This window comes from Artibeus jamaicensis, unplaced genomic scaffold (genome assembly GCF_021234435.1).
Source record: "Artibeus jamaicensis isolate MK-2021 breed Jamaican fruit bat unplaced genomic scaffold, CSHL_Jam_final scaffold_660, whole genome shotgun sequence".
NCBI classification, from domain to species: Eukaryota; Metazoa; Chordata; class Mammalia; order Chiroptera; family Phyllostomidae; genus Artibeus; species Artibeus jamaicensis.
In genome coordinates, this window is record NW_026522052.1 from 1,952,873 (window position 1) to 1,980,205 (window position 27,333).

Here is a 27,333-nt window from a genome sequence, read left to right on the forward strand (position 1 = left end):
CTGTCTCCACCCTCGCTTCAACTTGTCTTACTTCTGTGATATTTCAGTCTCTTCACTATCTTGTCATCAGTCTATTATTAATTCTTCCTCCCTTTACCTCTGCTTGAACTTTGCTAATCACAAGACTCTTACCTCAACTACAGTCTCATGTCCAAACAGGCAGCTTTGGTCCTGTCTCCTGAGCTCCAGACAGGTATAGCCAACTGCTCAGTGCTGTAGGGCAGGCGTCTCTAAACCCAGGGGCAACAGACCACTACCGGTACTGGTCTGTGGCTGGTTAGGAACCGGGCTGCACAGCAGGAGATGAGCAGCAGGCAAGTGAGTGAAGCTTCATCAGTATTTACAGCCACTCCCCATGGCCCCCATTTCTGCCTGAGCTCCACCTCCCATCAGATCAGTGGGGCTTTAGATTCTCATAGGAGTGCGAGCCCTCCTGTGAACTGCACATTCGAGGGATCTAGGTTCCCCGCTCCTTGAGAATCTAACGCCTGATGATCTGAGGTGGAGCCGAGGCAGTGATGCTAGCACTGGGGAGTGGCTGCAAATACAGACCATCATTAGCAGAGAGGTTTGACTGGACAGAGGCCATAATAAATCAGTTGCTCGCAGACTCATATCAGAACCCTATCGGTGAGTGGCAGGTGACAATTAAGCTGCATCTGGTGGGAGGCTTTATAGTGGCAGACGAGTTGATGTACTTCAAGTGTACAGCTGCCTCTGGCAGCAGGCTTTAAGTGAGAACCCGACACTTTGTTTAGTCGGCGTATGGCCCGCCCATTACTTTCTTCACTGCCCCCGCCTGCACCTCTTCCCTGCACTGCGCACTTGCCTCTGTCACAGGTCTGTAAGCCCACACCAAAGCCCAGCCACAGTGAGTAAAAACCAAATGTTACTGGAGAGTTTCTTTGAAAAGGGGAAAGACTTAATGATGAGGCAGCAGAAGACTCTGAGACTGACTACGAAAAAAAGCTGCATTTAAAAGAAAATACCAACAGTCCTACTTAGATTATGGGTTTATTGCAACAGGTGACTGGCATTCTGCAAGCCTGCTTTGTATATCATGTGCTGACCGGCTACCCGGCTAACGAAGCCACGAAACCTTCACAACTGCTTCGCTATATGCAGACCAAGCACCCTGCATTAAAAGACAAGCCTTTGGAGTTTTCCAGAAGAAAAAAATGTGAACATGAAGAACAGGAGCAATTATTGAAGGCCACCATTTCTACAAATGTGTCTGCACTGAGAACATCAATCTTGGTGGCTAACCGCATGCCAAAACTAAGAAGCCCTTGACTATTGCTGAAGAGTTAGTTGATCCTGCTGCTAAGGACATTTGGCATGAACTTTCAGGAAAGGCTGCAGTTCAAAAGGTGGTGCATGTTCCTCTTTCAGCTCACGCCAGAACTAGATGAACTGATGAAATGCTTGTTTTTGTGCGATATATTTTTCAGGAGGATGTGCATGAGGATACGTTATGTGCACTTTTGTTGCCAACCAACACCACAGCTGCAGAACTATTCAAATCTTTGAACAATCACATATCAGGAAAACTGAATTTTGCATCATTATATGCACGGACGGAGCAGCTGCCGTGACTGGACGGCTTTCTGGTTTCACTACTCGGGTCAAAGAGGTCGCTTCTGAATGGGAGTCTACACACTGTGTCCTCCGTAGAGAAATGCTGGCTAGCCGAAAAATGTCACCTGAACTTACCAACATTTTGCAGGATGTTATTAAATTACCAACCACATGAAAGTGCATGCCCTTAACTCATGTCTGTTCACACAGCTCTGTGAGGAGATGGACACAGAGCACATGTCCTCTCTCACACACAGAAGTGAGGGGCTTTCTAAAGGTGGATCGCTGGCCAGAGTTTCTGAGTTATAAGAGCTCCTCCAGAGATTTTTAGAAAGACAGTCACCACTAGGGGAACACTTCAGTGACACAGAATGGGTCGCAAAACTTGCTTGTGTGGCATATTCAACCTGCTCAATGAACTCACTCTGTCCCTTCAGGGAGAACGACAACTGTGTTCAAGTCGGCTCATAAAGAGGCTGCATTCAAAGCCAAACTAGAACGATGGGGGCAACGAGTGAACATCAATCGGGATCTTCGACATGTTTCAAACAGCAGAGACTTTGAAAAAGACTGAGCCAGGGCCTTCTCTCCCCAAGCTGTCTCAGCTTTCAAAAGACGTTGAACATGACTTTCCAACCACAAAAGACCCCCGAAACGGAAGGAATGGACCCACGAACCATGTGTGAATGAGCCGGGTAAATCGACTTTGTCCATTTGCTAAAAGAGGATCAACTGCTTGAGACTGCAAACGACAGTGGCCTTAAAAGGATGTTTGAGACAACTTCAAATCTCCATACGTTCTGGATTAAAGTCAAGCTGCAATAACCTGAGGCTGCCACCAAAGCACCGAAGAGCCTGCTTCCATTTCCCGCATCCTGTCTATGGGAAGCAGGTTTTCTGCAGTGACAGCAGCCAAACCGAGATCACGGACTAGACTGGACATAAGCAACACATTCTGGTGTCGGTGTCCCCATCACTTCCCAGTGGAACCGTCTAGTTGCAGGAAACAAGCTCAGGGCTCCCCCTGACTCTGCATAATGAAACAGTTATTATATGTTTAATATAATAACTGTTTCATTATATGTTACAATGTAATAATGATAGAAATAAAGTGCATGATAAATGGGATGTGCCTGAACCATCCTGAAACCCCCCCCCCCCCAATCTATGGGAAAACGGTCTTCCACAAAACCTGTCCCTGGTGCCAAAAAGGCTGGGGACAGCTGGTGTAGGGAACCAAAGTTTAGCCACACTGAAGCTGCCTTTTGAGATATTTATTTTAAACCGCTTATCAAGAAATAAAAGATCCCCCCTGCTTTCCCATCCAAGAGATTCAGATGGAAAACCCACTTCAGAAAGGAAGTCCTAGGATATTCCCCTTAGCCTAGTTTGAACTAAGTGTGGTAAACAGGAAGGCTTCAGGCAGGGGCCTGTTATCCAGATACCCTCTTTGCTCCACTGTTCCTGAGTTGCCCAGCAAGAATGTGCCCGCCACATGCATTCCTGCTCTTCTTCAACTCCCTCTAAACCACCCACTCTCACTTCTGAAACCTGGTACCTTGTTCCCTCCTTCTCTCCTTTGTCCCAAAGGTCATAGATGCCCAGTGTTCCCTCACTGCCTTTGGAATTTTCATGCATATGCAAATCCCCCATGTGCAGAAATTAAAATCTGATTTTCTCCCGTCAATCTGTCTCCTAATTTATTAGTCCAGCTAGAAGTTAGAAGATGGGAGAAAATGTATTAACCCCATTTTTTAGCCCCCACACTTAGCATGTCTCCACTTACATGCTCCATGGGGAGTTTAGACTCTACATGTCTAAATTAAATACACCACCATTCCTGCCCTTCAAATTCCTCCCCCTTGTGCCGGAAGAAGAGGAAGAGCAAGAAACTGAAAACTTATTTGAACAAATAATGAAGGAAAACTTCCCCAATCTGGCAAAGGAAATAGACTTCCAGGAAATCCAGGAAGCTCAGAGAGTCCCAAAGAAACTGGACCCAAGAATAAACACACCAAGGCACATCATAATTATATTAGCCAAGATTAAAATGAAGGAGAGAATCCTAGAAGCAGCAAGAGATAAGGGGACAGTCACCTACAAAGGAGTTCCCATCAGACCTTCAGCAGATTTCTCAAAAGAGACCTTACAGGCAAGAAGGGGCAAAAAATTGTGGTACATATACACAATGGAATTCTATGCAGCAGAGAGAAAGAAGGAGCTCCTACCTTTTGCAACAACATGGATGGAACTGGAAAGCATTATGCTGAGTGAAATAGGCCAGGCACTGAAGGACAAATACCATATGATCTCACCTTTGACAGGAAGCTAAAGAATAAAACAAACAAGCAAACAGAATAAAAACAAAGACACTGAAATAGAGAACAAGTGGGCAGCGACCAGAGGGGAGAGGGAAGGGAACTTAAGGGGGAAAAAGGGGGAAGGGATTCTGAGGAACAAGTATGAAAGACACAGAGATGAGGACTGGGGGGGGGGGGATGGGAGGGAGGGGGGAGACCGGGCGGGGGGTGGGGTGGGATGTGAGAAATAGATAAAAAAAATGTACTTGAAAAGTAACTAAATAAAATTTAATATTAAAAAAAAAAAGAAGGGGCTACAGAGAAGTATTCCAAGTCATGAAAGGCAAGAACTTACATCCAAGATTGCTCTATCCAGCAAAGCTATCATATAGAATGGAAGGGCAGATAAAGTGCTTCCCAGATAAGGCCAAGTTGAAGGAGTTCATCATCACCAAGCCCTTAGTGTATGAAATGTTAAAGGGATTTATCTAAGGAAAAGAAGATCAAAACTGTGAACAGTAAAATGACAACAAACTCACAACTATTAACAACCAAACCTAAACATACACACACACACAAATTAAGCAAACAACTAGAACAAGTACAGAATCACAAAAATGGACATTACATGGAGGGTTATCAGCGGGGGAGTAGGAGGGAGAAAAGATACAGAGAATAAGAAGCATAAATGACAGGTAGAAGATAGGCAGTGGAGGTTAAGAATAGTATAGGAGATGTAGAAGCCAAAGAACTTATATGTACCACCCACAGATGTGAACTAAAGGGGGGAATGTGGGTGGGAGGGGGTGTGCAGGGCGGAGGGAAATAAAGGGGGGGAATGGGACAACTGTAATAGCATAATCAATAAAATATATATATATTTTTTAAAGTTCTCCTTTAGCAAATATTTTAATAATCAACAATATAATATTAATATTAATAATAACAGCAAGCACATATATAATACTCATCATGTGCCAGGTACTGGTCCTCTTCTACCCATCACTCCTCAACAACCCTAGGAGGTATGAACTATATTTAACCCATTTTATAGACGAAGAGAGTGAGGCGCAAAGGCGAAGCAACTTGCCCGAGATCACGCAGCATGCGGCGGAAGCGCAATCACAACCCGGGCAGGTACCAGCGACCCTGCTTCGCAGCCCACGCTCGATCCAGAGCCACACCAGCCGGGGCATCCACCTCTTTCCATCCTGACTGTTCCACCACAATGCAGTGCCCGCGTGGCCTCAGCTTACATGTCACCACATCTGGTCACACCTTCCCACCCAACGTCATCTCAAAATGCTCGGGTCCAAGGCGTCAGCCTCTTTCATTTTTTAAAAGACTTTATTTATTTATATTTAGAGACAGCAGAAGGAAGAAAGAAAGAGAGGGAGAGAAACATCAATGTGTGGTTGCCTCTCACAGGCCCCCAACCAGAGGCCTGGCCCACAACACAGGCGTGTGTCCTGACTGGGAATCATACTGGTGACCCTTCGGTTCACAGGCCAGTACTCAATCCACTGAGCCACACCAGCCGGAGCTCATTTTCTTTACAGCACTTATTATTGCTTGATGTTTTCTTGTTTATTATCTATCTCCCCTTACTAGAAAGTAAGCACTGTGAAAGGAGGGACAATGGTTACCTTGATCACAGCTGTAACTTCAATGACTGGGAGGGTGCACAACAAATACTTGTTCAATGTGGGAATGAAGGGGCCAACAACTGCCACGGGCTCCCCCTCCATCCCTATCTGTAGCTGGCTTTTGCCCCTGAAATGCATCTTCCACACCAGGACCAGAGCGACTTTTCTCACACACTGGCTGGGAGCCACCTGGGCACCTCCTCCCTCCGAACCCTCAGCGACACTGAAGTAGTTGCAGTTCCTGAACATGAACTGCCGTCTCATGCATCCCCGCTCACAGCTCACATCACTGCCGCCCCGACAGAAACTGCCACTCAGCCTGCAGCTCTCAGCAGAGGCCGGGGTCCTTCTGGAAGCCACCCCTCCCCCACCCTCGCCCCAGGCCTCCCCCCACCTTTGCCCCCTGCGGAGCGCCTGTTTCTCTTGGGCAAGTTTTTTTTAATTGTAATTAAATTGTTTATTAAATTTTTCATTAATAACATAATGTACAGCATTCTAACAGGCAGAGGTATGTAAAAAACAATAAAACTACAGTTTTCTTCTGATACACCTAAGTGTATCAACCACTTTGTTTTTTTCTGCTGCCTGCCTGGTGTCTAGGAAGATACGTCCTATCCCAAAGATTTACTACAAAACTGCTAAATGCTCAAGAACCAGGGAGTCCCCCACAGTGTGCGCACACACGCGAATGGCAAACTTTGTACCTCCACTGAGTCTGTTTCCTAAACTCTAACAGGAAAACAATAATAGCATCTATTTGACAGGGCTGGTGAGAGGATTTTATTACAAAGTGTATACAAGACTCACTGCACAGGTTGAGGCACTTTAGTAAACAAATTCCTCAGTTTTATAATTGCACGTCATGATAACACGTTTTACTTCTTACCACGAGGCAGTAAGGCCCCCGAGGAGAAACACCACGCCAGCCCAGGTAGCCTCAGTATCTGAAATGACGTTTTGCAGAGAGTAGTACGGATCTGCTAAAAACTGAGCAGATCTCACAACAGCCAAAATCAGCTACCACTCACTAGGTGCCAGTCACCTTACACATGTTGTCTCATTTACTCTTCACAGGAAGAGACTCCCACAAACGAGGAACCTATGGTGGAGGAAAAGTAAGGACGTTGCTTTTTAAAAGGCACAGTAAAAGTCAAAGCTAAGTTGGTCTGTCTTAAGGGCTTTCTTTCACACGTTCCCATCCACCACAGTGCCCGTCAGTGGACGGTGAGCTCCTGCCCATCTTGCAGCCCAGACTCCACCAGGCTCCCTGTAGCAGACACTCCTTCACCAAGGTGTGTGGCCCGCGCCGTGGGCAGGAGTGAATATGTGATGCAGGCAGCCGGCCTGGGCGCTCCGTTACACCCCAGCCCCGCCCAGGTCTCAATTCCCCTACACTAATTGGCCTCCTGGCTTCCTGGTGAACTGAGCCCGTGTTCTACTGAAACTCATATTGTTACATTAACCAGTAATGTTCCATTGAAACGAGTTATTGTTACATAAACAGCCCTTAGTAAAACAGCTCCTTTTTCCTGCAGTTCTGGCTTTGTTTGAAAGTTCCTGCTTTTGTGAAACCCTGACAATTGCTCCAGTTTGGGCTGAATCTAGGAACTAATGTTTTTTAGGTGAATCCTTGACTTTACCTAGAAGGATCACATACACGCATATACATACTTTGGGAAGTTAGATTTATTTTGCTTTCTACTGGAAAACGGGGGTGGGGGGGTTATTCCTCTCTCTAAGCCCCATGTCCCAAAAAATCAGCCCTTCTCCCCCATGTGCAGCTGCTCAGGAAGTGCCCCGCCGTGGTTCCAGGGGTCCTGCCCTCGGGACAGAAAATGGTGTGAATGAGGAGGAAGTTCTCAGCAGCCCTCAGGTTTGGATGCCACGTGGAGCCACTTCCCCCTTTTGCTGTCACGTGGACCTTTTTCAAGACTGCAGTGGATGCCTGGCACACACACACACAGGAAAGGGACTCCTGTGAGGGGCGTTCTGGGGCCCTTGCTAATTTTGAGAGTGTGGTGGTTGAAACTCAGAAAGCTTTGAAAAGAGAGTGTAGGCCACTCTGGAGACTGAGGGAACTGCCACAGGGACCTGATTACATATCTGAACAAGTGTCTCTGCTCCCTGGGGACCCCACACCTTTCCTGTCTAAACTGATGAGCTGAACTGTTCCTTTTGGTGACTATGAACAAAAAACAACTGAGAGCTAGGGCAGAACTCACAAAACTTCATAAACTAAATGAAGGGAGCAGGGTTCCAGAGGTCTCAGCCTCTGGCCCCGGGACAATGCTTTTTAGATGCCCCAGCTAGCTGTGGCTTGAACCCGTCTGTGTAGGGGCCAGGTCATGGCTTTGCAAGGCCCATTCCGCTGTAGTGAAGATCCAATCTCATCATGGAAAAGCCATTCCTTACCCCGGGCTGAAACCCTTCTCCATGTAACATCTGTCCCTCTGGTTCAAGTTCTTGGGCTTTCAGACACTTAACAAGTGCTATTATTAGTCACCCTGCCCTTCTCCTTTCCAGGCTAAGCCCCCTTCCCTCAACCGATCCTTATAATGACATTGTATCACCCTCATCGCTTTTTTCTGGGCTCTAATTTATCAATAGCCATTGGTAAAGAACTGGACAGAATACACAGATATGGCCAAAGCAGGACAGACCACAGTGAAACTTTTTTCTTTTTAATCTCTTCCAACACATTGCTGTTAATGAAGTCGGACTTTCAAAGGTCATTTGATACTTGTGTCCTATTACTGGCTCATAGTTGGCAAATAAATAAAACCCCCAAATCCTTTTTCATGTGAAATCCTGTCATGCTATTACTGCTGGGCACTGCTGGCCCCCAGTGACAACCTGCCACTTGGGAAATGTTCTCATATGAATTTATAAATATGCAACTTAAGTATAATATAAGCATGTAACAGCACATTGACTTTAAACATGAAAGTCTTCTTGTTTCTACCCATAGTTCTATTTGAAATAATACTACATTCAGTTCTATTGTCCTGGCGTTTTCTATTCCCTCTCAGCTATGTGTCTGCCAGGAGTTTGATAACGAAGTAAAAGCACCTTCTGGTTTTCATCCAGTTGGTTGATAAAAATGGTAGTCAAAGCCAGACCAAGAACGGAGCCTTATGGGGCGCCAGGTAAGACCTCCTTTTCTCTAACATCAATGCAACCAAGGTCCCCTGCGCACAGCCCGACCTGCAACCACAGAGCTCTGTCCCGGGTCCTTCAGCACCACGTGACAGGGGCTGGCTGTCCCCCACGAGCCAGGCCAGGCAGCAGACAGTGGAATGGGGAGAGTGAGACAGCAGCACTTCACAGCAGTCCAGTAAGTCCTACCTGCCCTAACCAGGGACACCCAAGAGGAAGAGCTTTGCACTTCTCCCTGACCAGAGGGCATAAATAGCTTAACTCACTCTCTTCTGGGAGACAGATCGCAGAAATCCAATCCGAGCCATTTGTCAGCCACACCCAAGGACAGATGAAGTTAGGGGAATAAATCTCATTTTGGCACATCAGCATAAGGCTGATGAGTATCATACTGAAATCCTCCCCTAAACTCTCCGCCTTTAAGGCCCCTGAAAACAGAGGTCCCAGCACACACTCTCCCTCTTCCCTTTCCCTTCCCCCTCTTCTCCCCCCACAGGCACTCGTCTCCTAAACTCCAGGGATCCCCACAGGACGTGCAACCAGGGGAGCAGCGGGCAGCAGCAGCGGGTCCTCAGCTCCCCTCTGACCCCCGTGTCCGAGGCTTCTTTCCTCTGAATTCCCAGTGAGCCACAGCAGCTCGGGCAAGGCGCCCTGCCCTCGGCGGTGACAGTCATGGCCAGAGGCCTGGACGATCACCCCTCAAATCCTCAGAGGAGCGTTTGGGAGCCTCTTTATTTTCTTTGTGCGCCGTGCCTCCCACCTCATTCCCCCTTCACCCCTGACACCTGCAACCACCGGGGCCCTGGCCTTCTGCTGCCCTGGGAGCCACACACACAGCTTCCACCGCTCCAGTCCACACTGCGCGGCAACCTTTGGAGGGGGGATCTCCAGTCCCCAGGCCACTCTGAGGTCTTGCCCACCCCCCTGGATTGCCCATCGTGCTGCTCCCCTACCGTACACCAGAGCCTGCAGGTCTGTTCCTTTCACGTGGGTCCCTGCCCTGGAAGCGGTCTCTGAGCGGTCTCCCACTTCCCTGCAGTCGTCCAGCTACGGCTCGCTCACTGGAGACACGCCTCCGCTGCGTCACCCACCCCCTCATCCGCCCTCACCTTTCCTCCTGTGCCCGAGGACTCAGGAACCTGCTGGAATCATCGTCGTGGCTGCTCTGCTGGCTGCTCTGCTGGCTGCTGCGGAGACACAGGATACAGCCGACCGTTAGTGCCCAACTTCTTTCCCAACCCCGGGGGGAGCTCACTGAGGCTCCACTTGACACAGAAACGGGCTTACAAAACTTTCTAAATACAAGTTCCTGTGTCAAGTCAATTTGCACAGAGGGTGTACTGACCTCAGGGGACCTGAGAAATGACACAAATTTGGTGAATACCCCACCTGACAGACCTAAAGGCGAAGAGGAAGAGCCTGGCCCGGTTCTCCCCTGGCTGCAGGAGCTGATCGAGCACGCGGCTCCAGCACCCTCCGCGCCTGGGCCTCTCCCCTCCAGGACGGGACCGTCATCCCATTCTTCGCCCTCACCAGACCCTCGGGCCCTGTAGACTGCGGGAGGGTCGGGCGGGGATGGGAAGAAGAGGTCTGGAAGGAAGGGATATTCCGGGAGGACTGAAGACTGGATGGGATGGGGGTAGCTGACCTGCCTCGGTGCCTCCAGGGCGGGCTGAAGGGGGGAGGGTACGCGGGGTTGGAGGGCGGAGCCTCGGGCTCCCAACAGCCCTTCACCTGACTCCTGACCCGGACAGAGAAAAGCTGCTCACCTGCGTTGCAATACGAAACACGAGCGTATGTGCACATCATTTTTATTAACTGCTCATTATTAATTACTCTAGGCCTCTAATCAGGAGTCCCCGAACTACAGCCCCCAAGGCCAGGCCTGCAGCGGCGTGTTTGTTTGGTGCAGCCTACTGAGTTGGAAGTAGTATCTGCCTTTTGGTCTTTTCTTTTTGGTGTTTGTCTTTTTAAATTGTTGGGGAAAAAAAAAAAAACCAAGGAAAAAGCCATTTCATGACATGTGAAAATTACATGAAATTCAAACTGCAGAGTTATAAATCCATTCATCACATGCTATTTATGGCTGCTGTTTTGCTCTAACGGCAGAAGAAGGCCCAGCCGAATTCGTGAAACCATTATACCCACAGCCTAATATATTCACCCCCATCTTGTTAAGGAAAAAGGTAGCAAACCCTTGCTTTGCACAGATTTTGATAATGAATTCCCATTTGGTTCTCCAGTAGAACCAAAACTGTTTCCTTGTTCTGAAAGAATCGTCCACCACAGAGAAACGCACTGGGGCGCGTTCCTGGGGTCGGAGCCCCGGGGAGGGCGGGGCGGGGCGCTGCGCAGCACAGCCTTCGCCCTGGGGAGGTGGCGCTGCTCCAGGGCCTTGCCCTCCTAATCAGAGGAGTACTGGGGTTTTGTGGTTACAGCTGTAACCATGCACGGATGTTCTGTTCCTTTAGCAAGAAGTAAATGAACTGAGAAGCAACTTATTTCAAAATTTCAAACAAGGCACCAGAACAGCACCACACACAAAGCCCTCAGTTGTGTGGTAAGAACTAAGAAGGTACACAATCCCTTTCTCCACATTCACTCTACAGTGGTGTCCAACCCGTGGCCCAACACAAAATTGTAAATTCGCTTAAACCATTATGATTTTTTGTGTGACTACATGACACAATGTGTTTAATGTGTGGCCCAAGACAACTCTTCTTCTTCCAGTGTGGCCCAGAGACACCAGAGGCTGGACGGCCCTGTGACAACGCTGACACAGGGCACCTTTTGCCACGCAGTTGCTGCGGTGTGGCCCTTCGTGCTCTCCCCTTTGCCAGGTCTCGCACACTTGCCCAGTAAAAACTTCTGATGACATAACTCTCCTTCCGTGTTGTCGACCTGTTCTGTGCATCAAGCACCCTCTTCTCTGCAACGTGGGATTATACTACAGCAGGCAACCCACAGAAAACGGAACTCAAATTTCTTTTTTTTATACTGTATTTCTTTTATTTTATTGATTATGCCATTACATTTGTTCTATTTCTCCCCTGTTCCCCTCCACCCTGCACACCCCTCCCCCGCCATTCCCCCCTTTAGTGCATGAACACGTCTCAAGTTCTTTATATTCCATATTTCCCATACCATTCTTACCCTCCCCCTATCTATTTTCTACCTACCGTCTATGCTACTTATTCTCTGTACCTTCTCCCCCCTTCTCCTTCTCCCACTCCCCTGTCGCTAACCCTCCACGTGATCTTCATTTCTATTGTTCACTCCTGATCTAGTTGTCCTATTAATTTGCTTTTGTTTTAGGTGTGATTGTTAATAACTGTGAGTTTGCTGTCCTTTCACTGTTCATCTTTTTTATCTTCTTTTTCTTAGGTAAGTCCCTTTAATATTTCATATAATAAGGGCTTGGTGATGATGAACTCTTGAATTTGATCTTATCTGAGAAGCACTTTATCTGTCCTTCCATTCTAAATGAAAACTTTGCTGGATAGAGCAATCTTGGATGTAGGTCTTTGGATTTCATGACTTGGAATACCTCTTTCCAGCCCCTTCTTGCCTGTAAGGTCTCTTTTGAGAAATCCACTGACAGTCTGATGGGAAGTCCTTTGTAGGTGACTGTCCCCTTATCTCTTGCTGCTTCTAGGATTCTCTCCTTCATTTTAATCTTGGCTAATGTAATGATGATGTGCCTTGGTGTGTTTCTTCTTGGGTCCAACTTCTTTGGGACTCTCTGAGCTTCCTGGATTTCCTGGAAGTCTATTTCCTTTGCCAGAATGGGGAAGTCCTCTTTTGTTATTTGTTCAAATAAGGTTTCCACTCGTGACTGTTCCTCTTCCCCTTCTGGTACCCCTATAATTCAGATGTTGGAGTGTTTAAAGATGTCCTGGAGGTTCCTAAGTCTGTCCTCATTTTTTTTAATTCTCGTTTCTTCATATTTTCCTGTTTGGTCATTTTTTCCTTCCTTCTGGTCTGCTCCCTTGATTTGAATCCCAGTTTCCTTTCCGTTACTATTGGTTTCCTGTGCATTACCATTCATTTCAATTAGTTTAGCCTTCATATGTTCTTCTAATTTGTGACTAAAATCAACCAGCTCTGTGAGCATCCTGATCACTGGTGTTTTGAACTGTGCATCTGAAAGTTTTGCTATTTCTTTGTCACTTAGATTTATGGGCTCTGGGGCTTTGAGTTGTTCTTGAGCCATATTTTGATCTGTCCACGCCTCTTACATATGAAGAGAGGCGCCTTAGGTGTTCACCAGGGCAGGGCCACCCAGGTTGCTGGTTTGTGACGCTGTATGTGGGGGAGGGTTTAGAGAGGGAGCAATGGTGGTCCTCTCTGCTTGCCCAGTCTGCCTCACTGCTCACCCCTGCCTGCTTATCTGAGCGCAAATGTGTGAGCCCACCGCCCTGCGCCAGCCTCCGGGGCCTGCGCGATCTGTCTCAATGCTCGCCTCTTCACTGGTTTATCTGCGTGCAAATGCGTGACCGACTGCAGACAGCCAGCCGCATCTCTTCCCTGGGTTCTGCCCGTAGCCAGCTCACACCTGGGATCTGCGCCCTCAGCTGCCTGTGTACTGCCCAGGTCGGGGGATCTTTTCTGCCCAACCGCTCTGCTGCTGGCTTCGCCCCCTCACCGGTTTAGCTGAGCGGTTCGTTATTTCAGACTCCATATTCGATTTTCTGTGTGGTTTGGTTGCATTTACTGTTGTTAAAACTTTGTTGTTTTTAGATTTGGTTGTGCGAGGATGCAAAGTGTTTCCATCTACGCCTCGATCTTGGCAGAAGTCTTGGAACTCAAATTTCAAAACAGATGCAGCTCCAGAGGCGAGCATCCAGAGAGGAGGCGCAGTCTAGGCTGTGGGGAGCGCCTGTGAGAGGTGGCAGGAGGTACAGGGTGGGGAGTCTGGGGCTCGGCCAGCCCCGAACCGCAGCATCAGCAGATGCCTCTCCAAGGGGGAGATCAGACCCGACCTCCCAGGGCCGTCCCACCTTCTGGCGTCTCTGGGTCACACTAGAAGAAGAAGAGATGTCTTGGGCCACACAATAAATACATTGTGACACATAATCACACACACAAAAAATCTCATGTTTTAAGTTAATTTACAGTCTCACGTTGGGCCACATCACAGCCATCCTGGGCTGCATCCAGTCCACGGCCCAGGGGTTGGGCACCCCTGACTCCAGCTGCTTATTCCTTCTCACCTACCCTCCCTCTGGCAATCAAAACTCAAAGTGAAGCTAATACAGAGGATCCCAGAACTAAATGATGATCTCCCAGTTTCAGAAAAATAATTCTGAACTGATATTAGCAAATTATCCCACTAGATGGCACTGCTGACTTCCAAATCAGAACCCCAGGAGGCCAACCTATCCTGTACTTCAGAAAGAAAAATGGAACCAACCAACCTCTGGCGCCCCCTTCTGGCCTTCCTGTTGCTTAGAAAACAGTTCAGATGGTGGAGTGGAAGCAATAATGGATCTCCTTCAACTGCTGGTTGCTTCCAAATAACTAAGAAATACCAGCCCACATGCATTCCACAAGTATTTCTACAGTGCCCTCTCGGTGCACACCGGCCAGCAGGAGGAGCGTGGACACAGTGGGACGTCCAGACTCTGGCATGCAGTCCCTCGTCACAAGGCCCTCAGCAAATCACTCCATGTCGTCTGCAGCTGCAAAATGGGGACAGATACTCATGGCAGTTTGTACTCACAGCAGCTACTGCAAGAGTTAAAGAATGGACCCATGTGAAGCAGGAAGGACAGTGCCTTGTCTGTTAACTGCTGTGTACGTGCTGGTACAGCCACGTGCAGACATTGCTTGGTGGGTCACGGAAAATGAAAATGTAAGTCAGACAAGGGTCCTTCTCTCAAGGTGTTTACACTGTGGCGAGTGAGCGTCAATACACACAACTACGTGTAAGAGTAGAAAAGGATAGCTCTCAGAAGGAAGTTCAAATGCTACCAAAACAGAGAACAGAGAGAGAGCGAGCGCTTCCCTCCAGGGCAGACAAGAGAAGGGCATCTCAACAACAGGGAGGTTTTGTGCCAACATTCGCAACTTGGAGAGGTTCCAGACAAGCAGCCTGAGCAGAAAAGGCATCGCCTCTCAGCTCCACCCCCTCCCAGCCTGCACGTGCCAGGCCCCACGTGCTCAGGGATGGGGACCCGAAGAGCCCTCAGTCTGGGGGGTGCAGCAGTCACTGTGCCCTGTGCTGATGGCAGGAACTGCTGCTGAGGGGTGTCATGAGAGGTGAGCGCTGGACGGCAGGGACTGCAGGTAATCCCCGAAGGCAGCAGCTGCCGGTGCAGGGGGTCCTCCCTCCCCGAAAGCCCCCAGGAGGGGCCGGGTCCTTGTCTTTTCAACTGTCTGAAATCAGTGTGGGGGCCGCCAACAGCTCCTCCACTCAACCCCATCATTTATTGAAACAACATTGATCAGCAGACTGTCCATAGATTCGGATATGGCCTCATCCCCTTCACACAAACTCCTTTAAAAAAATTTTTTTTAATTTCTTTTAGAGAAAGGGAAAGGGAGGGGAAAAGAGAAGGAGAGAAACATCAATGTGAGAGAGAAACACTGGTCAGTTGCCTCTTGCACGCACCCCAACCAGGGGCCAAACCTGCAACCCAGGCATGTGCCCTGACTGGGACTCGACAGATCTTTGGCTTTGCAGGCCGACGCCCAGCCCACTGAGCCACAGCTGCCAGGGCTCCTGTAAAGTCTAATGTGAGCCTTTTTGGATGACACGGACCACCTGGATACCAGGCAGCTCACCACGTTGCCTAAGTGAATCAGTAAGTCTCTTGAGGTCATGAAAAAAGCAACAACCATACTAGGGCGATTGCAGGGGAGAATGGAATGCCGGAAGGTCAAGGCCACCTCCCCAACCCCTGCATGCCAGCCAAGGCCCTGGTGAGATGGGGCCAGTCTGGACTCTACAGCTTGTGGAAGTTGAGAAGAACTGGGAGGAAGTCCAGCGGAAGGTACTAGCGGCTGAGGAAAAAACCTCTGAATAAGAATGTGGAATGACTTGGCCTGGGTACCAGATGACTGAATGCTGGCTAACGGCTGCAAGGAAGGGAACTTATACAAGCAGTTCGCTGCCTTTCCCTAAGACAGCGAGAGAAGACGTGGGCTGACTCAAATCCCTCCTGTTGCAAATTCAAGCCTCAGGTAAAAATTGCTGTATAAATTAAATTCTGTTACCTAGGTGGGGAAAGCATTTCTTTAAATTCCGGAGTGTTCCTGTGGGAAACCAGCTGAAATGACATGAATCTGGAACCCCAGTTTTGTTCTCCACCAGCCAGCTAGTGCTTGGAGCTTACCTCTATGGTCACATTGGACTAGCAACACTGCAAAGGAAGAACTGGGAAAAACCTGTTGTAATCCGAGTCAAGCGCACTTCAAAGGGCAGAAACTCACAGGCTAACCCAGGAAGCTCGGCTATGCCAGCTGCGTAATTCCCACAGAGCCACTGCACGCCTGTCTTCCCTCCCCCAACCCGGGGCCCTTGCAGAAAAGACAAGAAGGTGTCCTTTTGCCCTCTGGACAGTGCAAGGTCACTTCCCTGGAGACTGAGTTGGTGCTCCCTAAGTAGGAGGAGCTCTTTCTCTCAAGGTTGGCCTCCTAAACCCAGCAGGGGTTTTGAGACATTCAGGGAATTCCAAGCAGCTATGGGGTTGTGTGAGCTATAGTTTAGTATTTCCTGAGTCTAATGAAAACTGTGCATTTAGCCCCACGAATTTAAATGTGTGGACTAATTTATCAAGTTTCTTTGCTTTTGGCTGAATCTGAGCAACATAGTGTGTTAGCACCAATTAATTATTGCCTGCTAACTGGAATCCTCAGAAGCCTCAGAGTTGCTTTGATTGATATGTGTCTTTGAAGACTAAAAATTAGGAAATGAATTCCTTTAGGCAGCGGGGGTAGCAGAAACAGCACAGAGACAGGCAGACACAGGTCTGCCCCAGCTGTGGCTTTTTCCAGCCCTGTGACCTTGGCCAAGACGTTTATGCCCCTTTAGCCAGTGCCTGGAGGACTGGGATGGTGCAGTACCTCGGGGTCGAGGATCAGACTGAGTAATCCAATCACAGTATCTGAATGCAGAATTTGGAGTCAGAAAGACACAAGCTCTAGTCTGGACTCTGCCACTGAGGGTGGCAATGGGAAAAATATTTCAACTTTTCTATGTGTCAGATGTGGGTATGCCACACAGGCTTTCGATGGCTGCCGCAAGGATCTGAAATGGCAGAAATCATCTACAGACAGGGAACGGGCCTCCGTGGGCCCACTATAAAGTGGTGGGCATCCGTTGTACTTAACATTCACAGTTAGTTTGGCAGAAACATATTTTTGAACAATGAAGGCTTGGGAGGAAGACAATAGGAGAGACCCTATGGTGAAAATGCTGAGAGCCCCTGACCTGAAAAGCAGAATCAGTCACACCATCACGGACAAAAGACTGTTTTCAGGCTGAATTGCATGCACCTGTGAGATGACTCGGGCATTGATTGTACCCATTCTGTTCAAGCAGAAAAAGTGTGTGGGAGAAGAAAGGCAGGTTGCACAGAAGCTGAGAATAAAAGAGAATAGTTTCTGTTTGTCATCTGGCAAGTGTGGGAAAGTCTGAGAATAGAAAATAAGTAAACAGATGTGATTGCGGGCACTGCCGATGACTGTCAACTTCTTACACAGCACATCTGATTATTTTCAAAAACTAATTAGAAAAGAGTATGCTCTGGTTGAAAACTGATAATTTGTCGACAGCGTCAGAAAGACTTTCTGCGGAACGGCTCCATGGGAACCTGTAAGGCGCCTACATGGTCAGCGATTCAGGGGTTCAGATTCCAGTTAAACACATGTCTTTTATAACTTATTACAACTCATCAACACTTCTCTATTTAATAGTTCTTTCACTTGTACACATGATTATGTCTCTGCCTTGGAAGGAAGGGGGGAGGTATCTTTTTACAAAGGGTAAAGGATCCCCCACCCCAGTAAAATTCTAGACCTCTCAGCACACACACATAAAAGAACACCAACCCCAGTTCTCAAAGGGGTCTGAAAGAGGGGGGAAGGAGAACTTGTGCCAGCTTAACCTCTCTTCAGTGGCTCTTAGCTAAAGGAATATACTGCTGTTTCCCAGTTTCCCACATTCTAAGTTTCCTTGGCTCCCATCACTACTTAGCTTCATAGGGAAATCTTAGGCCCTCCTCTTACAGGAGAAAATACAAATTACCCAGGTTGCTTAGTGGTGATGGGAGCAACCAAGGTGCTTCCCAGAACTTGAAGTCTTGAGAATCCACTGACACTGTGGACAGTGGAGTCTCAGAGAGCAGACTTCTGTGCCCCCTTCCTTCCTCCCCAGCTCCCGGTGCCCCTCCTGCTTAGGAAACCCCTTGCTTCCCGACCCAGAACCTTAACTTTGGAGGAGGGAAGTGCTGGGAAGCTGCAGAGTTCTCGAATGCCACGCACTCACCAGTGCTACTGACCATAGATGATCCCCAAATCATTTTAAACGATCATCTCGATCCTGGTCCCTTTACCCAAACTGCTTACAGTGAGCAGTTCCAGGTCCTTTTGCACTGACTCCCTATCACAGGGCAAGCCAGGGGGCTCTCCCTCCGTAGTAGGAGCCTCTGCTTGTGTTCGCCACGCGTCCCTGCTCCCTCCACAGTGGGGACCCTTCCAGGGTGTCCAGCCTTTGGGTGTCTCTGGCCCATACTGGAAGAAGAGTTGTTTGGGGCCACACATTAAATACATTGCAACACGTAATCACAAACAAATCTCATAACGTTTAAGTAAATTTATGATTTCGTGCTGGGCTGCATTCACAGCCATCCTGGGCTGCATTCGGCCTGTGGGCCACCGGTTGAACACCCCCGAATCTGTACTCTCAACTATGATGTTTTCTTTTTTTAATTCTTCCCATTTTGTTACCCTCTTTATACCTCTCCTCTTTGCAACCCCCTATAGCATTCCGCGTCCCCCCACCCCCTTAGTTCATGTTCATTGGTTGTATATATAAGTTCTTTGGCTTCTCCATTTCCTATATAATTCTTAACCTCCCCGTCTATTTTCTACCTACCATTTATGCTACTTATTCTCTGTACTTTTTCCCCCTATTCCTACCCTCCCCCTCCACACTGATAATCCTCCATGTGATATCCATTTCTGTGATTCTATTCCTGTTCTAGTTGTTTGCTTAGTTTTTGTTTTTTAGGTTCAGTTGTTGATAGTTGTAAGTTTGTTGTCATTTTACTGTTCATAGTTTTGATCATCTTCCATTTCTTAGATAAGTTCCTTTAACATTTCATATAATAAGAGCTTGGTAATGATGAACTCCTTTAACTTGACCTTTTCTGGGAAGCACTTTATTTGCCCTTCCATTCTAAATGAAAGTTTTGCTGGATAGAGTAATCTTGAATGTAAGTCCTTGCCTTTCATGACTTCAAATATTTCTTTCTAGTTCCTTCTTGCCTGTAAGGTTTCTTTTGAGAAATCAGCTGATAGTCTAATGCACATTCCTTTGTAGGCAACTCTCTCCTTTCCTATTGCTGCTTTTAAGAGTCTCTCCTTCATTTTAATCCTGGCTAATATAATTATGATGTGCCTTAGTGTGTTCCTCTTTGGGTCCAATTTCTTTGGGACTCTCTGGGCTTCCTGGGTTTCCTGAAAGTCTATTTCCTTTGCCAGATTGGGGAAGTTTTCCTTCATTATTTGTTCAAATAAGTTATCAATTTTTTGCTCTTCCTCTTCTTTTGGCGCCCCTATGATTAAGATGTTGGAGTGTTTAAAGTTGTCGCAGAGCTTTCTCAGCCTCACCTCATTTTTTTGAATTCTTGTTTCTTCATTCTGTTCTGGTTAGATTGTTCATTCCTTCATTTTATTTCAAATCCTTGGTTTGAGTCCCTGTTTCCCTCCCTTTACTTTTTGTTCCCTGTATATTTTCCTTTATTTCGCTTTGTATAACCTTCCTTTCTTCCTTCATTTTGCAACTGAGATCAATCATTTCTGTGAGCATTCTGATAATCAGTGTTTTGAACTCTGCATCAGATAAGCTGGCTGTCTCCTTGTCGCTTAGTTCTTTTTCTGGAGTTTTGATCTGTTCTTTCATTTGGGCCGTATTTCTTTGTCTTGGCACACCTATTATGTTGCAAGGGGCAGAGCTTTAGATATTCGCCAGCATGAGGCAACCCTCTTTGCTGTGTTGTGGTGCTGTCTGTTGGGGAGGGTTCAGAGAGGAGACAATGCCACTTGCTGACTCTACTCTAGCCCTACTTTCTTTCACTTCCCTTACTTCCCACAAGCAGACTAGGGCCTTTCAGATGCTGATTTGCAGGCAGGTGGGCTTGTGTACATTCTAGGACCCTGTGGGTGTCTCCCACAGACTCTCCTGTGATCCTGAGAGTTTCTCCCCCTGCCACCATTCCCACAGATTTTTACATTTGGAGGTTTTGAGTCTTTAGTTTCCCATCCTGAAACCCTGAGTTCTGTGGTCTATCTTGTTTCCCAATGGTTCTTCCCAGCTTGTTGGCCCATGAATGTGGGACTAACTGGCCCACCAGTCACCTCCTTGGCTGACATCTCTGTCCCTCCTACTGGTCTGGATGAATGTTTAATTCCTTGGTTGTTAGACTTCCATGAAGGTTGAATATCTGGCAGTTCTGGTTATTTTTTGCTTTTAAATTTGTTGTTGTCCTTCTTTTGGTTGTGTGAGGAAGTGAAGCATTTCTACCTATGTCCCCACTGTGGCTGGAACTCCTGGGCTACTTTCTCCAAATCCTTGGTGTATCAGTACATGTGCAGATCCACTCAACTATGATGTTTTCAAAGAGGCAACAAACGAAACACAATGTGCCTCCTAGCTAAGAAGGGTGTATGTGTGTGTGTGTGTGTGTTTAATCAAAGGCACACAACCATCTTTAGAACTTCAGGTCAGCATCCAGTCACATCCTCACCACACTTGGTTGACAGAATTCAAGCCACGCAAACTTAATGTTTTAGGTTGTCTTAATACAGAAAAATGCTCATGTGGTTTCTGTTAGGCTTTTTGAAAATTCTGGAAATTCCTAAAGGAAACCCTCCTTCCAAGGAACTGATAACTTTGATAAATACAGATGAACTGCCATTTGCCTCAGCTCTTCTTGGCTCTTCTTCTTCTACCGACCTCCAAAAAGTTGCTCCCAGAGTTCTGACCACAGTCCTCTTTTCTTCTCAACACACTGTCTCTAAACAGTCTCAAACAAATCCATTGGCTTCAACAAACCACATGTCGACTCTCTAATCTCTACCACCAACGCCAACTGTTGCACCAACCACCAGCTCCCTGAATTCACCTGTTTACAGGGCATCACCAAAACTCTGACACCTCAGGCTCCTCAAACAGGTGTCCAAAACCACTTCCACCCCTTCCCCATGCTCATACTCACCTCTTTTACAAGTAACTCATCTCTGCCTTCCTCAGCTCAGTCCCCTGAATCACCACCCATCTGCTTAGCTCTCCGAACAAGAAAGCTCTCCTCCGCTCCCTGCCTCCAACCTGTCCCTAAGTTCTGTTGCTTCTACTATGAAACACCTTTTATATACATTCCTTTCTCTCTCTGCCCACCATCCCTACACTGGTCCAAAGGCCAGGACCAGACTGGCTGCATGAGAATCGCCTGGAAACTTTTTAAAAAACAGGTTTCAACCCCCTCACTTGCCCTACATTCTGATTAATGGGGTCCGGGATGGGGCCTGGAGGATTTTTTAACATACAGCCCAGGTGTGCTAGCTATTGAAGTCCTACTCCATTAAAATGGCTCCTTGACTGTGCTGCTAAACTTTAACAACCAATTGGGGGAAGGGAGGGGACTGATTTATATCACATGCTGAATTTCATGCTGTAAATACTCCTACCACAATCGGTTTCAAGCTACTGACATGACATCACGAAAGTCACACCTGGCACATGCCAGTAGCCCCAGGACATGATGGGGCCTCAACTACACATTATCTTCTAAAATAGCTCTAAACATGCCTCTTCCTGGGTAAAAATTCTTGGACAGTTTCCTCTAAAGTCACATGTTACAGTCCAAAGATCTTTGCCTCACACGAGGCCTTATGACATGAAACCAGGGTCCGCTTCCCAGCTCCTCAATTTCCTCCGCTGAGAGCATGGTCTAAGCCCCCAGCGGCCATTTGCACTGAACCACCGATGCTCCCCAAATAAACGCATGCACTCGTTCCTCCTGGCTTCGCTCATATTGTCCCTCTGCTTCAAATGTCCCTTCTGCCTCACTCCACAGACCCCACCCCATGACTGCATCTTCCACTCTGGCCAACTGAGCCCCACATCACACAGATGCTAGGCTGTCTCTGCCCTCAGATGTGTGCATGGCCTAATTCAGTGACTTTCTCTTTTTCCTGCCTGACCCAGGGCTCTGCTCCCTTTGGCCGTGACAAGTCCAACCAGCAGTGATAATGGTAGCTCTGCCCAAGCCTAGAGAATGTATGGGCGGCAGCAGAGAAAAGCTCCTCTGCTGTAAACACCGGCTGCTTTTTTGTCAGTATCCACTGTATTCAGGATACTGCATACAAATAGGGTGTATTTAATTCTAACAATAGATCTTCACATTTAAACAGTGCTTTACAGTCTACAAAGTACCCCCATGAACATTCTTCCATCTGATCTTTCCACAGTCACAAAGAAAGTAGATAAGAAATATGTATATGTATATGTATATATATATATATATGTATGTGTATCTTCTGATCCCCATTTTAAAGATGACAAGCATGACTTGTTGAAGAGCAAAGTGTTGGTAAACTAAAGAATGAGAATTTCAATCCAGGTTTCCTGCCCTTGAAATCTTTGTCCTTCCACTTGGAGCTGCAAGGGGGTGAGGGCAGGAAAAACCTCAGTGATTGGACAGAGGGACATCTGGATTCAGGGGAGGGCTGGGAAGAGCTTGAATGTTCATTCTGCTGAAACTGTCTCTCCTCTCTGCCTGCAAGAGGCAGCCCATGGTCAGGAAACGAGAACATCTGGAGAGTCCAGTGCAGCAAAAACCTTGACACCAAAAAGGACAAGTTTGCCCTGACCAGTCAACCGCACTGATGTGGGATGAGACAGTTTGCAAATAATGGCACTTACTGTAAGGTCACAAGGCCATTTGTGAAACAGTAGAAATAAACAAGTTTTTGACCACACCTAAGAAAAACAACTTAGGCCAAAGAGTGGAGCTGTCTCAACAACCTGTTGGTGAAAAGCTACACACAAGCCAAACTAAGACAGAGCAGTGTGCCCAGGGACAGGGCAGGACTTCCTAGAGCTGGAGCCAGGCCTAGAGAGACTTCCAGGAGGCCAGTGACGTGTTGGCCCAAAGCCTGAGGTGGAGTCTTTGGTGACCGAAGAGGCCAGCACCACCCCACTCAGTCATAGGCTGAAGTCAGGAGGGTGGCCAGCTGCAGAGAGCACTGCAGGTGGTCTGGGGGCCTGGTCATGGAAGAGTAGGAAGCCGTCCCAGTGGCTGCGGCGGTGAGATTCTGTGGCCAGCTGCAGCAGGAAGAGCCTGACTCAGGAGCTAGCCTGGAACAGCCTGAATCAGTGGTTTCTCTAGAAACAGCTGGGGAATTCCCATAAGAACATGTTAGGAGCCCAAGAGAAAGTGACAGGAGTCTATTTTACATCTGATTGAAGACCAAAGTCAGGGATAAATATGTTTTCAAGATGTTTTATGACTATGGTTTCCCAACTGATAGTTAGCTTTGTCACCACCTGTCCGTTACCTTCTCCTTGGCAGACAGCAAATCCCTGAAATGAAGAATGTGTGAGTCGTGGAGGTAAAAGGAGGGGAAGCCCCAGGGGCCTGGCCTCGTGCCCCACAGAGCTGAGGAGTGCAGAGGCCAATGCATCCAGGAAGAAGGACAAATGCTCCAGCCCTGAAGTACAAGGACACACAGGGGAGGGGCATTTCCACAGAAACCCCATCACAGACAAACTGCGGGGCACAGAGGGACCACCGAGCCCTAAGGCAGACTGAGCTCTGCATGTCCCATGAAGAGCCCTTTCAGCTTCCCCTCCGCCCCCTTCCCCACCTCCCACCTGTCCCCATCCCCCACCCAACTTCATCAACATTGGGCCCAAGAAAAACTGGTTTATGGTAAAACTGTACCTCCTGTGTATGCGGGGGTTTTTTTTTTCCACTTAAAAGAAATAAAAACACTCCAAACCAAGAACTTTGGTCATTTACCAACTCTCAGAAAGCCGCTGCAGGGCCTGGGCAGAAGCAGGACACTGGGTCAGCAGTGTGATCAGTGTTTGTCCTGCCGTTTCCCATGCAGGGTGAAAGGCCATATGCTCTTTGCCAAGCACCCTGACAACTTTCTGCCAAGGTGTATCCCACTCGTGGTCACTTTTCATTAGCAGAAAGGCAAGAGGTACTGGGTGATTCACGGTACTAAACAGTAATAAAGAATAGAAGTCGAATGACCCATAGATCATTTATTTTTTGTTTCAGAATGTTAACAACACACACACACACACACACACACACACACACACACTCTCTTGCCCAATATCCAGTTAAGCCTCTTCTAGTTCAGCTCTGGGACCTGCCCCCATGGACAAGGGCATAAAAATGATCCTAATGATACTCAAAGTGGATCATCATTTGTTCACTTGTTCAAAATATATTCAAAGAATAACGTGACCAGCAGCCTGTGAACAGAGAAAAGGTGAGAAAGCTTTGGCTAGGCCAGGTACAAGCAGTCAGGCAGTAGATGCAAAGTGTACTCAGACCCAGGCTGCCCTCAAAAATCTTAAGGTGTGTTTAGAAATGGGTCTGAAGTCTAAAAATAATTAATTATAAACAACTACAAGTTGTAACATAGAAGAAGGGGAAACTAACGTGTACTGTGTGCTACTGTATGTATTTGTCACATTCTAATCTCATTTAAAGTCTTTACTGATTTATTGTTAGAGAGAGGAGAAAGGAGGGAAAGAGAGAGGGAGAGAGACATCAATGTGCAAAAGAAACATCAGTCGGTTGCCTCGCGCACATGCCCCTAACCAGGGACCTGGCCTGCAACCCCGGCATGTGCCCTGACTAGAAATCAAACTGGTGGTGACCTTTTGGTTTGCCGGATGATGTCCAACCCACAGAGCCACACCATACTATCTCATTTAAAAGTCAGTTTTTGAGGAATATAATATACATCTCTCTTCTTTATTCAAACTCCATTCTGTTCTTCCCCATTTCCTTATAGGGAAATGTTACAGGAGCACAAAGGTCTAGCCCCACAAGAAGCTCTGCTTCTATTCTGTAATTGCCCATCTGCAAAATTAACACAATATATACATATATATACACACATATACCCTATGTGTTCTTACCACTCAAAACTCTACTGTTCTCCTCTGTCTCTTCTGTTCGTTGCTCACATTTGAGCAGTGAAGGGGTGGCGGGTCGTGAGGAGCAGGAAACAACCCTGGTCCTTCACTGTTTCTTTATCTAGGGTCTTGTAGATCTAAAAAAGCAATCTGCTTCACACTCTTCCCTGTGGCCATTGTCCCTGCAGAGAGATTTTCGTCGGAGGATAATAAATGAAACTGCAATGGGCAGGTTCCACTCCTGAGCACATGTGGATGAGATACCTTGGCATTTGTGACGTCCAATTGCTCCAACAGGACAAATACACAGAATGGGCTCAGACTACTTTTGATTTCATCGTACTCAAGTACTGAATTCATCTGCCCCTTTTGCTTTCCTTCCACTCTCCCCTAGCTGCGTCTCCTTCCTCTCAACTCCCTCTTCACTCCCTGCAATCAAGCTTCCGCTGGTTTGCTTGATACAAACCATTCTCTTATCCAAGGTCACCCAAGTCAGCCTAAGGGCCTTTATTCCTGCCCCAGTTCTTTCAGATATTTCTACCATTTGAAATGACTCTCCTTCCCAACAGAGCACACAGGATAAAGACTTGGGCTAGGGGAGTGGAATAGGATGGAGAGATTTAGGAGGGGACTGACTGCAGGTGATGGGAGAAGAAGAGGGAAAAATCTAGGATGTTCTTGCTAAGAAGAAACAATAGACCTAAAATGGAGTCACTTGGGCTAAGCCCCACCGAGGCCTAATACCTGACCTAAGTGCAGTTTTCGCCTCTCCTAGGAGTTGAATTTTATTTTATTTTTAAAGATTTTTTACTGTATTTTCCCATTACCATTCATCTCCCTTGTACCTGCCCACTAGGAGTCGATTTATTTTATTTTATTTATTCATTTCTAGAGAGAGGGGAAGGGAGGGAGAATGTGAAACATCGGATGTATGAGAGAAACATCAATTCATTGCCTCTCACATGTCCCCAACCAGGGACATAGCCCCCAACCCAGGCATGTGCCCTGACTGGGGATCAAACCAGCAACCTTCTACTTCACAGGCTGGCACTCCATCCACTGAACCACACCAGCCAAGGCACTAGGAATTGAATTTTAAATGAATCGGTCTGAAATTTCAACCCAGTGGGCTATGGTAAGTGGTTAGCACTGCCATTTGCATAACAAATGCTATAAGTGAATGACTAATTGGATGTGAATGCATATAACCAGCCAGTCCCTGTGCATCTTTAATTTGGAAGGAACTCAGAGGGCGATTCTAGTGAATTCTGTCTGATTTCGGTTCATCCTAATGAATCTCTGCATAGTCATAAGGGAACAATAGCTTATAGTTTAATCAAATATTTTCTGCTTTTATTCTGTATCTCTATCTACTAAGACCAAAATGAACTTAAATGTTTGCTTTCCTGCTCTCCTAAATACTACACGTGGCTCTTACATGTTACGTATTCAAACGATGTTTATTGTTGTGGTCAGAGGGGATAAAACAGATCGTAATACTCTAATATAAGACTAGGTGCTCACATAATATTCAGCTATAACGAGTTAAAGGAGTTCTCAAAATACGAGAATTGCAGGAGACCCGTTCCACAAACCCAGGCTCAGCCAGACGGCACGAGCACTGCAGAGCATGCGCAGAACCAATCCTCACCTCACAACGCCTTGTCTCTCATAAAGACCATCTTTACACCTTACCTGGGCTCTTCTTACAAGTTCTTCTCATTTTTCTTTTTTTTAAATTTTTTATGTATTGATTTGAGAGACAGAAAGAAAAGCCTGGACTTGTTGTTCCATCTATTTATGCATTCATTGGTTGGTTCCTGTATGTGCCCAGACCAGGGATCGAATCCGCAACCGTGGCACGTATCGGGACCACATTCTCACCAACTGAGCCACCTGGCCAGAGCTTCTCATTTTTCTAAAACTTCTCACCTGAATCTTCTCTCCTAATTACACCTGGTATCACAGAATGTCACGCGTCTCAAATGCGGCTGGCAAGCCCGCCCTCCATTCACTCGGATTCCCTCACAGAGCCTGGCAGGCCCTACTGAGAAAGCTGAAATGAAAGCTTCATGAAGCCAGACAACAGGAAGTTCAGATACGGATGCCACCCCCACAGACGGTTACTGGTCCCCTGTCCCCACCCACCAGAAGGGGATCAGGTTCCAGAGGCCGCCAGGAAATCCTACGTGACAGTAGAGGCCACCTTATCTGATCACACACAGCCCTAACCGCCCTTTGGACCACTATTTTTCCCTGGCCTGTC

General features: G+C 47.3%; 1 protein-coding gene across 7 annotated transcripts in view; it reads right to left on the bottom strand.

Annotated features, from left to right (window-relative positions):
* The window catches only part of GRAMD1B (GRAM domain containing 1B), a 160,091-nt gene that overhangs the window by 118,221 nt on the left and 14,537 nt on the right, over positions 1-27,333 (bottom strand). For all 7 annotated transcript variants that reach the window (XR_008390501.1, XM_037138301.2, XM_037138300.2 and 4 more), the window contains exon 2: positions 9,790-9,867. Coding sequence is in view for 6 of the 7 variants with exons in the window: in XM_037138301.2 (XP_036994196.1) it covers positions 9,790-9,867 (78 nt within the window). In the remaining variant the exon portion in view is untranslated. The remainder of the gene's footprint in view (positions 1-9,789; positions 9,868-27,333) is intronic.